The sequence below is a fragment of the Peromyscus maniculatus genome, chromosome 8, assembly GCF_049852395.1.
Source record: "Peromyscus maniculatus bairdii isolate BWxNUB_F1_BW_parent chromosome 8, HU_Pman_BW_mat_3.1, whole genome shotgun sequence".
Taxonomy (NCBI): Eukaryota; Metazoa; Chordata; class Mammalia; order Rodentia; family Cricetidae; genus Peromyscus; species Peromyscus maniculatus.
In genome coordinates this window covers 108966031-108979614 of record NC_134859.1, presented here as the reverse complement: position 1 = coordinate 108979614, position 13584 = coordinate 108966031, and the positions used below count along the sequence as shown (strand labels likewise).

General features: G+C 47.7%; 1 protein-coding gene across 6 annotated transcripts in view; it reads left to right on the top strand.

Moving 5' to 3' along the window:
• The window catches only part of Ccdc57 (coiled-coil domain containing 57), a 114576-nt gene that overhangs the window by 26275 nt on the left and 74717 nt on the right, over window positions 1-13584 (top strand). For 5 of the 6 annotated variants that reach the window (XR_013042009.1, XR_001579722.3, XM_006987647.4 and 2 more), the window contains 7 exons: window positions 1049-1150; window positions 1306-1463; window positions 1596-1670; window positions 3021-3221; window positions 5837-5995; window positions 9287-9449; window positions 9981-10115. Coding sequence is in view for 4 of the 6 variants with exons in the window: in XM_006987647.4 (XP_006987709.1) it covers window positions 1049-1150; window positions 1306-1463; window positions 1596-1670; window positions 3021-3221; window positions 5837-5995; window positions 9287-9449; window positions 9981-10115 (993 nt within the window). In the remaining 2 variants the exon portion in view is untranslated. The remainder of the gene's footprint in view (window positions 1-1048; window positions 1151-1305; window positions 1464-1595; window positions 1671-3020; window positions 3222-5836; window positions 5996-9286; window positions 9450-9980; window positions 10116-13584) is intronic. The other variant, XM_042283237.2, reaches the window with a different exon arrangement.

Sequence of the window (13584 nt, the reverse complement as noted above, 5' to 3'; positions counted from 1 at the left end):
TTAATTTTATTTGGAGTGTGTGGGGCCAAGTACATAGAGGTTAGAGGATGGACTTGTAGGATTCTCTCATTCGGGTTCCAAGGATCTCACTCACAAGTTCAGATTGAGGGTGGGTGCCTTTACCTCCGGAGTCATCTCGCCAACCTAACAAGTTTTTGTTGTTGTTTTTTTTTAATGAAACATAAGTGATCCATCAGACCACAGTTGTTTTGTCTTTTGAAGCAGGGTTTCTCTGTATAGCCTTAGCTGTCCTAGAACTCGTTCTGTAGATCAGGCTGGTCTCGAAGAACTTAGAGATCCACCTGCCTCAGCCTCCGAGTGCTGGGACTAAAGGTGTGCACCACCACCCCCCCACACCACCACCACCACCACCACCTGGCATCTGACAGAAATTTTTAAAATTAAGCATTCTAACATAATAAAAACCAAAGAGCTATGAAGACACATGCTGAAGAACGGTAGTAGAACCCTAAGTCTTTGTCTTTCATAGAAACTGTCATGTGTGTGGAGCAGAACACTTCTGTACGTACTGTAAAACATTGCTGCTCATGATGAGCAGTTTAGACAAATTTCTAAACAGTCTTATTAAATAAGAAACACAGCCAAATACAGGTGTAATAGCCAAAGAGAGCAGAGAAATAGCGAATAGCCATGACTAGCTTTAGCTTACCACCACGCCCCAGCGGGCTTCTTCCTGTCTAACCTGTGCTTTTATTGCTTTCCTGTTTTGTCTTCTCATTGGCTCTAAGCCCAGCCACATCACTTCCTTGTCACTGCCTGTCTATACAGACCTCCAGGTCTCTATGGTTGGCACTGGATTAAAGGTGTGTGTCGCCAGCTTGGCTGTGTCCTTGACCACACAGAGACTCTGTCTGCCACGTGATCGGGATTAAGGGCGTGACTTCTGTTTATGGCTCGCTATGACCTCTGATCTCCAGGCAAACTTTATTTATTAACATACAAATAGAATATGACCACAGACGGTGACCACCTGAGCTGAGGTGTTTGAGGTAGCTACTCTCCTTCACTCCTGAATCTTTTGTTCCAGGAGCTGCTGCTGGAGTTTGAATCTGAAATGCAGAGAAGGGAGCATGAGTTCCAACTGAGGGCCGATGACATGAGCAGTGTGGTCTTGACCCATGAGCTCAAGGTAACTGTCCCCGCCAGGGCTTTTGTCCCTGCCAGGGCTCGTGCATCTTTCCAGCTCTCAGTTCACTGTTGGCAGCTGTAACCACCCTGAGCTGCAGAGCATCACACTGTTCCTCCTGCCCAGCCACTCCCTTGGAACTTTCCAATCTTTCTCAGGTAAAACTACTAAACAAAGAGCTGCAGGCTCTGAGAGAAGCTGGAGCACAGGCAGCAGAGAGTCTGCAGAAGGCAGAAGCAGAGCACATGGAGTTGGAGAGGAAGCTGCAGGGCCACACCCTGGAGCTCCAGGGTCTGGAGGCCATGAAGGATGCTCGGTGCGTGGTTCTCCTCCCAAGGCACTGTGGCCATCGGGACCAGATCCTTGTGGCTCTGCCTTCCTGGCTTATCCCCCCTCTGCTCTTGGGTCTCTTGTGTAAGTGCTCTTCACTGATGCAGTTTTTGTTTAGGATAAAGGACTTGGAGGAGAAGCTTCACTCCCTACAGCTGGCCCGGAAGAGAGCCGAGGAGACCTTCAGGAGGAAGTGAGTATTTGTGCCTGGGTGGGTGCCTCTGGAAGAGTCTGGGTCCTAGTCACTGGAGACCAGGGCCCTGTGACGGGTGCCTGTGCTATGTGACGCTTTGGCTCCATACTTTACTTCCTCAGAGAGGGTTAGACTTTCAGTCTCTCAAAACTCAAAACATTTTAAGAGCCAGGACTCCATGTCATTGGTAAAACACAAGCTTAGCATGCCAGAAAGTCTGGATTCAATCTCCAATGCCAAAACAGACTTTTAAAAAGTATAATCTTAGTTAAAAGTTAACTTTTATGGGCAAGTGAGATTGCTCTGTGCATAGCCTCTTGCCACTACAGCGGGTGACCTCAATTTCCTCCCTGGAACCCACAGGCTTAAAGAAGAAAACTGACTCCACACACACATGCCCACTACTAAATAAATAAATATTTAAAAAATTAAAAGTTAACATTTAAAACTTGGACGTTTTATTAACTAAATTTTAGATTGTAGCCCCAAACTTTACCATGTTGACAGTCACCTCTTACTGTCATGGATGTAGATTCTCTGAGCTCTCTTTTTTTTCTGCTGTGACCAGTGTAAGTTGGGACCCAGCCAACAGCAGCAGGTGCTTCATGTTGCCAGGTGACTGGGACACTCAGGAAGTAGATGGTGTGTTGTCTCAAGGTGGAGACTTCAACAGGGCAATTGAAGCATTGCCCCTCCCGCAGGCTGTAGTGGGGTTCAGGAGATGCTGGAACAGCACAGTCAGCAAGGTAGCTTCATGAAGTAGGGTTAGGGATGAGGTGAGAGGCCCGTGAATGATCCCACCTAGAAGAAGCTCAGCCCTAGGGTTTCATCCCCCAGGGCAAGATCATTTACTTTCTCTTTCAGAGGAAACACAGTAACTAGCTACGCACATGTAGGTGCTTGGGAAGATGCTGTGCTGTGGAGGGAGGACGAGGAGGGGACAGATTCTCTTGTGTTTTCTCATGTCATGATTTGTGCAGTTCAGACAAACTGATAAACTAAGAGAGCTTTCAGGAATCTGCCCATCTGGGAGTCAGGGAGCATCTGTGTTCCTCATGGGCTGGTCACAAAGCTTGGTGGTGTGCTAAAAGTGCTTTGTGAGCCTGTTTTGGTGTCTGTCTAGTGAGCTTTGGGGGGTGTCCAAGAGCCTGTCATCTAAGAATAGCTGCTTACATAGGAAAAGCAAGCTCACCCCACAAGTTACTCCTACAAAGCTAAGAGCAGGCAGATGCTGCCTGCAGAGTCAGCCATCTTGTCAGAGGCTACTGTCATGTAAGAAAGAATGACAAACACTTTGGAAGGTTCCAGGGCACCGAGTGAGCCACGGTGGGACCCTTCTATGTGTTTCAGATATGAAGAGCTTGACCGTCAGGCCAGGGAGAAAGACATGGTGCTGGCCGCAGTGAAGGGCGCCCATGCAGAGCAGCTGCAAGCACTGGAGGCCAGGGTGCTGGAGCTCCAAGCCCACCGTGAAACCCTCGAGGGACAACTGCGCAGAGCGGAGTGGACTCGAGCTGACGATGTCAAGGAGAAGAATGCTCTGATTGACAAGTGAGCCGAGGCCTCTGGCCTGCCTTGCCCAACAGCCCTGTGTACCTGTGCCTGGGCAGGCAGGGGCCATTTTAGACCCAGAGAAATTGTGTGCAGCAGGTGGGAGGGGCTTGAGGGGCTTTCTGGACATTTTTTTTTTTTTTTCTGGCCGTTTCTCGCTCTCTCTCTCTTGTTTGTTTATTTGTTTTTTCAAGACAGGGTTTCTCTGTGTAGTCCTCTCTGTCCTGGAACTCACTCTGTAGACCAGGCTGACCTTGAACTCACAGAGATTTGCCTGCTTCTGCCTCCGGAGTGCTGGGAGTAGAGGCATGCGCCTCCACCACCTAGCCTAGCCATTTCTCTTAAATGTTTCCTAAGTTGCCCTTAAATTTATAATCCTTGTGCCTCCACCTCCCAAGTGCCAAGACTGCAAGCATATGCCACCATACCATCCCCCACTCTTCTTAGACAGGGTCTTGATGTGTAGCCCAGGCTGCCATCTAACTTATCTTTCTGCCTCAACTTCCCAAGTGCTTGGGTTATAGGTGTGTACCACCATGTCTGGCAAGGCTCAGACTTAATTGATTTTAGTGTAAATTTCAGTGGCTTCAGTATATGATGGATGCCATCCATTTGCAGGGCCATTCCCATTCAGCACTAGAAGGGATGTTCCCATTCAGCATAGCTTCCCCCTATCTGCTTTCTCTGTGCATTTGCTAACTCTAGGAACAGCACATATTGTAATCTTATGATACTTGCCCTTATATGACTGGCCTGTCACAGAGATTCAAGTCCTCAAGGTTCACCCACATTTGTAGAATGCCATTCTCTTTTAAATCATTGTGATTGTATCAAAATATACATCTCCAGAAGTCATGGGGAACTCATTGGCTAGCTAGCCTAACATAATTATCGAGTTGCAGGTCCCATTGAAAGACTTTATCCCCAAAATCAAGGCAGATGCTCCTGAAGACCATCATCCAGGGTTGACATCTGACCTATTGTGCACATGCACCCACACCCAAAAATTCCTCATTCATACTCCTGCACATACACACGAAAATACCATGCATAGCACAAGTTAACTATTTTAATTATTTGCGCTATGGAGTACAGTGGTTATTAAGTCAGGGTTTCTTCCTTTAAGGCTGAAGGATACCCCAGTGTGGACGGGTGACAGTCTCTTCCCCTCTGCATGTACGGCTGCCTCCACTCCGACTCTTAGGAGTGACGCTGCCGTGAACACAACTGTGCAGATCTCCTCTATGGACTTTGCTTCCAATTCTCTTGTGGATATGAACAGAATTGGAATTTCAGGACCATACAGCTCTGGGCTTAACATTTTGTTGTTGTTTAAAGATGAGGTCTCCCTATGTAGCCTTGGCTGGTCTGGAAGCCTCTATTTTACCTTAGCCTATCCAGTGCTGGGATTACAGGTTTGCTCCAGTACACCAGCTGCTTTCCAGTATTTCATCCCGGCCAGAGTGTTTGGGCAACCTGCTCCACTTGTGTCAGGGAACTGTGAGTGCTGAAGGAACTGCTGTAACAGCTCTGGGTGTGCAGTGCAGAGCCCCCGTCCTGAGTGGTGAGGAAATGGCCATGGAGACACTGTGTTCAGTAGAAACACTGAAGTCATGCCATTTGCAAATGTTCCCAGACTTAGCAACTGCATATTTCTTTGGGATGGGGGTATTTCTATCTCTTTTTTTTTCTTAACAAGAAAAATCACTGCCAAATTACATTTCTACCAAAGGGAAGAAGTAGTTCTTAGAGCTATGAATTATAGAAAATTAAAGCTTATTCCACATGGGCTAGAGAGATGGCTCAGTGGTTAAGAGTGCTGACTACTCTTTCAGGATATCCGAGTTCAAGCCTCAGCACCCACATGCAGACAAAATACCCATATGCATAAAGAAAAAAAAGAAAAAAATTTAAATTGGCCAGTTGATCATGGCACTCACCTTTGATCCCAGCGCGGGGGAGGCAGAGACAGGAGCATCTCTGTGGGTTTGAGGCCAGCCTTGTTTACAGAGGGAGTTCTGTGACAGCCAGGGCTACACAGAGAGTCCCTGTCCATTTGAGTGGCTCTTCTAGCAGCACTTTACTGCCAAGCTGGTGAGTGGACTCGACTCTCCTTTTACCTGTCATTGGAATGTGTCAGGTGCTGTGATGGGCCCAGTGAAGGGGCACCTCCGCGATCTTCAATCCCATAGGCTGCAGGTACAGATCGCCTTCCCACCCTGCATAGTTGGCCCTTTATAGTCAGTTAGTTAACATTTGCATGGCTGGCTGCTAGACATTTCCTTTTCTTGTTTTGTTTTTCAAGACAGGGTTTCTCTGTGTAACAGAGTCCTGGCTGTCCTGGAACTTGCTTTGTAGACCAGACTGGCCTAAAACTCATAGAGACCCTCCTGCCTCTGTCTCCTGAGTGCTGGGATTAAAGGCGTGCGCCACTATTTCCAGCTCAACATTTCTTACTGAGTAGAACCATGGTCTTAATGTAGACAATGGTTTGGCTTCTAATGTGGCTTTTCTATGAGGGCTGGGCAACTATGTGTGCATTCTTCGGAGTCTGTACAGGCACATGAGGGAGTATAAGGGACCCCAGCTGTGTTTACACACTTCTTCCTGTGTAGACTTCGAGAAGACGCGGCAGCTTTGAAAGCTGCCTGGGATGCCCAGATCACTCAGATGTCCAAGGAGGCTGTCTCCAAAGACCTTCAGGTTCAGATGCTACAGAAAGAAGAGGTGAAGCTCAAGGCACAGGTGGCCAAGTTCCAGAAGGACATAGACAGGTACTGTCCCCAAGGCAGCACCGTGCTGAATGCCTTCTGCAGACAGGAACCGTTACAGGTCCTCAGGATTGGAACTGCAGAAAACAACCGTGGCCCTGCATTCTCTGGGGGAGGAATGGTAAGAGGTGCAAGTGGATCATGGTGGCAAAGAGAGCAAACATCCAAGCCAAGAGGGCGCGCCCAGATACCCTTGAGATGAAGACTCTCAGTCTTGGAGGAAAGCAGTTGAAGGGCTGGTGTGGTGTAAGCAGAGGCACAGGCAGGCAGATTGCCATGAGTTCAAGGCCAACTTGATCCGCATAGCATTCCAGAACAGCCAAGGTACATAGAGGGACTCTGTCACCAAAAAAAAAAAAAAATTGAAAATATGTTCCCTGTTCATTGTGAGCATATGCTTGAGCCTGGCAGTGGTGGCACACACCTTTAATCTCATCACTCGGGAGGCAGAAGCAGGTGGATCTCTATGAGTTCGAGGTCAGCCTGGTCTACAGAGTTCCAGAACAGCCAGGACTGTTTAACAGAGAAAACCTGCTTGAAAAAAACAAAAACAAAACAAAACAAACAAAAAGAGCATATGCTTGAATGAGGATAAGGGCCTATTTTCCATGATGTAATCAAATCAATCAGATATAAAGCAATGTCCATATGATGGATCTGGATGGACATATACAGGTGTACCCTACCACTCTCTAACCCAGCCCCCTTCAGGTCTGCCCTGACTGCTCTAGGGTGGGTCTGCCTGGACTGAGTGGAGGCCTACAATGTGGCTTCTTCATTTTTATCACTTTCAGGTTTGGATGCTGCAGATTCTTTTTGATGCTCAATAGTCTTGTGATGCTTGAGTCTATCGCTCTGTAGACCAGGCTGGCCTCGAACTCACAGAGATCCACCTGCCTCTGCTTCCCAAGTGCTGGGATTAAAGGCGTGCACCACCATTGCCCAGCTAGCTGCTTTTTTTTTTTTTTTTTTTTTTTTTTTAAAGATTTTCCTCTCTGATATTTTTTCTGTCCATTTTGGTACTTTGTGTCCATCTGTCCACTTCATCTAGTTGTTGGCCCTGTTCCTGGTTCCTGGTACCCTACTGCATGTGCCCTTCTTGTTCATGACAGTGGCCATTTGATGGTCTCTCCTTTACCCCAGATCAGCCTTACTTAGAGGCTTATCAGTTCTATTGATTTTGATGATCTTTGTAAAGAACCAGCTTTTCAATTTGATTTTTTTCAATTTTTTTTTTTGTTCTCAGTTGTTTTACTGTTTTTCTTCTATTTCCTCTGGGTTTGTTTATTGTTTTAATTGGTCCTGAGAGTGGAACCACGATGATTAACTCTGAGACATCCTTCCTTCCATCAGATGTACTTCGTGTTAAAAGTTTCCTTTGAAACACAGATTAGCTACACCCAGCAAATTCTGGTGTTATTCACCTAAAATACTAAGTCTCCTTGTATGTTCCTCTCTAGTCAGCAGATGGTTTAGAACCGTATTGCCTATCTGGCGATTTTAGTCCCAGGCACCATTTGACAATGATTCTGACCTAGCCCTGCTGTGCATGCAGAATGCACCTTGTACAATTGATTTCCTCTGCAATTTGCTTTGGAATATTCTTTGCCCTGATGGCTGGCTAAGTAGACCTAAAAGATATAACATGCCGAGCGGTGGTGTCCTTTAATCCCAGCACTGGGGAGGCAAAGGCAAGTGGATCTCTGTAAGTTCGAGGCCAGCCTGGTCTACAGAGCGAGATCCAGGACAGGCACCAAAACTACACTGAGAAACACTGTCTGGGGGAAAAAAAAGGAAAAAAAAAAGGATAAAACATGCTCTTGTTGCAGTCTGAGCTCTGAAAATGTGACCTATACCACACTGATGGGTAACAGTATCCTTGTCCCCCATTCCTTGTGATCTGCCTACTGATCCTGTCAGTTACAGAAAAGTGTAGACTTCCAGCCGTGCTTGGACATGGCTCCCTCTCAGCTCTGTCTTTAGCTGTGCTGCGAAGTTATGCATCAAGTGGCCTGCACTTAGGGTTGTCCTGGCTTCTCCCTGACCATGCTGTCTTTTGCACACAGGGTTGTCCTGGCTTCTCCCTGACCGTGCTGTCTTGTGCACACAGGGTTGTCCTGGCTTCTCCCTGACCATGCTGTCTTGTGCACACACAGGCCTGTTTGTCCCCCTTGTGCACAGACCACTCTGGCCCGGACCCTCTGCTCCTCATGCCTTCCCAGCCTCCGTGGTCCAGTGGCACATGCTCCAGTTGCCTCTCAGGTCTCTGTTCAGAGGATATAACAGCCCTGGCTTAGGTCTGACAGCTTCCCTTCTCTGTTTGCACACTGGCTCTCTGCTGAATGTGGCCATCTCCCTCCAGCATTTGATGAGTCTTAATGTCTGCCCACTTGTCCACAGGTGCTGTTGTTCCTCCAGGTCTCTCAGAGGACACCTTCTCCCCACATGCATCTTTCCTCGGCACAAACTACACTTGAGATGGGAAGGACATGGAGGGGCATTATGTCAGCCCCTCATCCTCATTCCACCTTTGCTCTTCATGTTGAAGGGACCCCAGGAAAGAAAGTTAACATGGTGTAGTTGGATTTTTTTTTAACTCTTTATTCTTTGCTTTTTGAGGAGCCTGCCACCCAGCTCCCAAATAAATACACATGGAGGCTTATTTTTTCTTATGAATGCTTGACCTTAGCTTGGCTTGTTTCTAGCCAGCTTTCCTTACTTAGATGATCCCATCTACCTTTTGCCTCTGGGCTTTTACCTTTCTCTGTTTCTGCCTATCTTTCTTTACTTCTTACTCTGTGGCTGGCTGTGTATCTGGGTAGCTGGCCCCCGGAGTCCTCCTCCTTTTCTCACTCCTTAATCTCCTCTTCCCAGATTTTCCTTCTCTTTATTCCCACTGCTTGCCAGCCCCACCTGTCCTTTCTGCTGCCTGGCTACTGACCACGCAGCTCTTCATTAGACCATCGGGTCTTTTAGACAGGCACAGTAACACAACTTCACAGAGTTAAAGAAATGCAACATAAAAGAATGCAACATGTAGCAGGGCGGTGGTGGTGTACGCCTTTAATCCCAGACCTTGGGAAGCAGAGCCAGGTGGCCAACCTGGGCTACAGAGCAAGATCCAGAACAGGCATCAAAACTACACAGAGAAACCCTGTCTCAAAAACAAAAGAAACAAAACAACAAGAATGCAACACATCTTTGCATCACTAAAACAAATGTTCCACTGCATAAACAATGTAACACATCCTAAAATATTTTACAACAGCATGGGTCATTGGACTGTGTCTATAGGTACAAACAGCAACTGTCCCTAGCAGTGGAAAGGGAACAGAGCCTGGAGCGTGACCAGGTGCAGCTAGGCCTAGACTGGCAGCGCCGCTGTGATGATATTGAACGAGACCAGATCCAGAGATCAGAGACTTTGATCCAAGGGCTGACCAAGGCCAGAGATCAGGTATGTTGGGCAGTTCTGGGTGTGGAGTATATGCGGTACTGTACAAGATGGGTTTGGCCCTTGCCATATTATTTTTTAACTCAGAAAACACTGAACCTCAAATACCAGTTAATTTATAGCAGTGAATCACAGTCATGATGGTGTAGTGATAAGGCCCTGTAATCCCAGCTGCTCAAGAAAAGGAGGCAGGAGAATCCCAAGTTCAAGGCCAGTCTGAATACCAATAAGTCTCTGCCCTGTGCCCAAATGTATTTATTGTATGAGCTGTTTCTCTTAACAGCGACATGGGTTTTGGAGTGCTGAGATGGTCCCTACTCCCTGGGATTGGCCCTCCCCAGCCAGGGCAAACTAACTATAGCTGGACAGGGAAGTCCTCCCTCGCCGTTGGAGGTGGCCCTAGCATCTGAATGCTTCCTGTATATTGGATCTTGTGGCTGTTCACTTGCTCCTGCTGTCCACTTTTTAAGCAGGAGGGTGCCTGGTCTCTGTGCCCTGAAGACCAGCACTGCCCACAGATGGACATTTTCCCAGGTTGCTGCTAAGCTCCAGGAGACAGAGAAGGCGCTGTGTAAGCAGGAGACGTTGCTGAAGGCTGTGTCGCTGGAGCGAGACCAGGCTATGGAAACTCTGCGGACACACGGGCTCCTCCCCGGACAGGAGGCACAGGTGAGCCCCCTGCTGGCTTGAAGAGCCTTCCCTCCACAGTTGCTGGAGGGACACTTCAGTGTCCACTAGGTCGGCTTGGGCGTTCTCAGTCCAGCCCCTCTCAATGGCAGTTGCTCCAATGAGGGCAAGTCCCAAATTTTGCGGTGTTAAAGTGGTGTGCTAGTATGTAGTCTTCTCTGCTCTTTAGCATTCGAGGCTCTAAAACCCTACATCCAAAGGGCACTGACCATGCCCAGCCGCGAAGAAAACCTCAGGCAGGCGCAGCTCGACACTAGGTGGCAGTGTCAAAGCACTGTTGAGTCTTTCAAGCCGCCGTTCATTGTTGAATGCTTAGGCTGTGTCACTGTCTCCCAAGACCATGAAATTTGCCAACTTGATCTCTTAATTTAATTTATTATTATTGTTGCGGGAGCCCATGTATGCCACAGCAAACATCTGAAGGTCAGAGGACAACTTGGAGTTGGTTCTCCTCTTCCACCTTTATGTGGATTTCAGGGAACTAACTCAGACGTGGGCAAGCCTCTTCACACACTGAGCCATTACACTCCTCTCAACTCACTTCCTCTTAGAGGTGGGTTCTGCCACCATGGAGACCAACCTGCCTAAGCTGTTGCAGTTGTTAGCAGAACTAAATTCCTCGGCAGAGGTCTGGCTCAGGGAGGGGGCCAGAGGGCCTAGAGGCAGCCTTAGCCTGCGAGAGACAGGAAACAGCATTATCCCAGACCTGCAAATTGTTTTGTTTCCCTTGCTGGTTTTTGTTTTGTTTTGTTTTAATGAGGTGTACTCACTCCTCAGTGTGGTGAAATAAAGGTCCTAGCATCCTGAGAATCAAGTCTGAGTCAGTGTACTAAGTACACTTCTAGCAAGCATTTCTTCACCCTATAAAGACCCCTACACCCTTCCTTTGGTCCTACCTCCATACCCAAGGCAGCTATAGTCTGATTTCTCATCTCACTGATTAATTTCTCTGCCTATGGCTCCTGTTACCTTGCCATGGAGGACCAGGTGGGCACAATTCCCTCTATTGCATGCTATGGATCTTGGCCATGGTTATGAATACGTCAAGGGCCAGACATGGTGGCACCTCCCTTTAATCCCAGAAGAACTCTGTGAGGTTGGGACCAGCCTGGGGCCAACCAGAGTTACATAATGAGACCCTGTCTCAAACCCCACCTACCCCCAACACAGGAATATTTGGAGGGTGGAGACACGGCTCAGTGGGTGACGTGCTTGCTGTCCAGGCCCGAGTTACAGCCGCCCGAGTTACAGCCACCCGGTGTTGACGCCACACGATGGTACATGGACACATCTGTACACACATGGGCCCACACTGGCATATAATGCACACATACATGCACACACAATATTTAAGACTTAGGCAGATGTGGTGGCAAATGCCTGTAATTTTAGCACTCAGGCAGCTGAGGGAAGAAAATTGTGAGTTCAGGCCAGCATGGACTGCATAAGGCTCTCTATCAAAAACAAACTGAACATTTTAAATAGGCAAGGATATAGAGAAAGCACCTTCCTTGCATGACCAGGGCCTTAGATTTGATCCCCAACACCACAAATAAATGTAAACCACCACTGCACGCACGCGCATACACACACACACACACACACACACATCCTCACTGTCCTGTGGAGAACACAGAGCCCAGGAACAATTTCTTCCCTGTGTTGACTCTGAGCACATGAAGTCAGAGTGTGTCTGTGAGGATCCCACCTCTGCTCCGTGGGAATCGGCCAGCCACAGGAGACTCTTGGCTGTGAGCCACAGCCTCATGAAGGACAGGTACCTGAGCAGTGGCAGCTCCTTAGGCCACTGGAGCACAGAGGAGCAGGAAGGCTTGAGAGGAGAGAATTAACGCAAGGTTCTGGGGTGAAGCCGAAACACCAGCACCCTACCACCACATCATCGCTAGCAAGGAACTCAAATGCCTTTTTTTTCATTTTTGGTTATTTTTAGTTTTTTTGAGACAGGGACTCACTATGTAGCTTTGACTGTCCTCCAACTCACTATATAGAGCGTTGAACTCTTGAGGCCTTGAACTCATCTGCTGGCCTCTGCCTCCCGAGTGCTGGGATTCACATCATGTGCCACCACCACCTGCCTTGCCTTCATTTTTAAAATACAAAATAGTGTTTCCTATTTTATTGACCTCATCATTTTGTGGTGCTAATTTTGAATAATTGAATGTGCTGTCAAATGTCCAGAGCAACATTTCAGGGTGTAGTCAAGGGGCCTTTTTATTTTTTTGTTTTTCAACTTTTTTTTTTCTTTTTTTCTTTCTTTTTTTTTTTTTTTTTTCTCCGAGACAGGGTTTCTCTGTGTAGTTTTGGTGCCTGTCCTGAATCTCGCTGTGTAGACCAGGCTGGCCTCGAACTCAGAGATCTGCCTGGCTCTGCCTCCCAAGTGCTGGGATTAAGGGCGTGTGCTGCCACCACCTGGCCGTTTTTCAACTTTTATTATATTTATTTGTGTGTGTGTGTGTGTGTGTGTGTGTGTGTGTGTGTGTGTGTGTGTGTATGTGTGTGTGTGTGTGTGTGTGTGTGTGTACATGCCACATGGGTAGAGTCAGAGGACAACTTTCAGGAGTTGGTTCTCTCCTTCCATCCTGCATATTCCAGGCTTTCAAGTCAAGTGGTCTTACCTACTGACTCATCTCGCTGGCCTAGAAGCCTTTTTCATCACCAAATCCTGAGTAAGAGGTTAGAATTCATGCCTTCATGCATGGTGTTTGAGTAACTTCAGTTGCAGAAGATGGTTTCCTCTCCACAAAGTCTTAGCCTAGCAACTCAGTGCTAACTACAGCCAGACGCTGAATATAGGATGCCTGGGCTGAGTTGCATTCCCCACAGGACTCAGGTTCAAGTCCTAACCCCAAAACTTCAGAATATGAGTTCCTGGAGATTATACTGCTGAGGGTGTAGTGAACTAAGGTAAGACCATGCTGGTGAGGGGCCAAGTGCTGGGATTAAAGGTTTGTGCCAACACAGCCTGACCTCCAGGACCTTCTTAATGGACTGTCCTAGTCAGGGTATCTATTGCTGTGATGAAACACCATGACCAAAACCAGATTGGGGAGGAAAGGGTTTATTTGGTTTGTACTTCCGAATCACTGTTCATCACTGAAAAAGGTCAGGACAGGAACTCAAACAGGCCAGGAACCTGGAGGCAGGAGCTGATGCACAGGCCATGGAGGGGCCTGTTTACTGGCTTCTCATGGTTTGCTCAGCCTGCTTTCTTATAGAACCCAGGACCACCAGCCTAGGGGTGGCAGCACCCACAATGGGCTGGGCCCTCCCCCATCAGTCACTGATTAAGAGAATGCCCTACCGGCTTGTCTACAGCCTGATCCTAGGAAGGTATTTCTCAAATGCGGTCTCTCCTCTCTGACTCTAGTTTGTGTCAAGTTGATATAAAACAGCCAGCACAACTAACCTTTGTCAGCTTCACACAAGCACA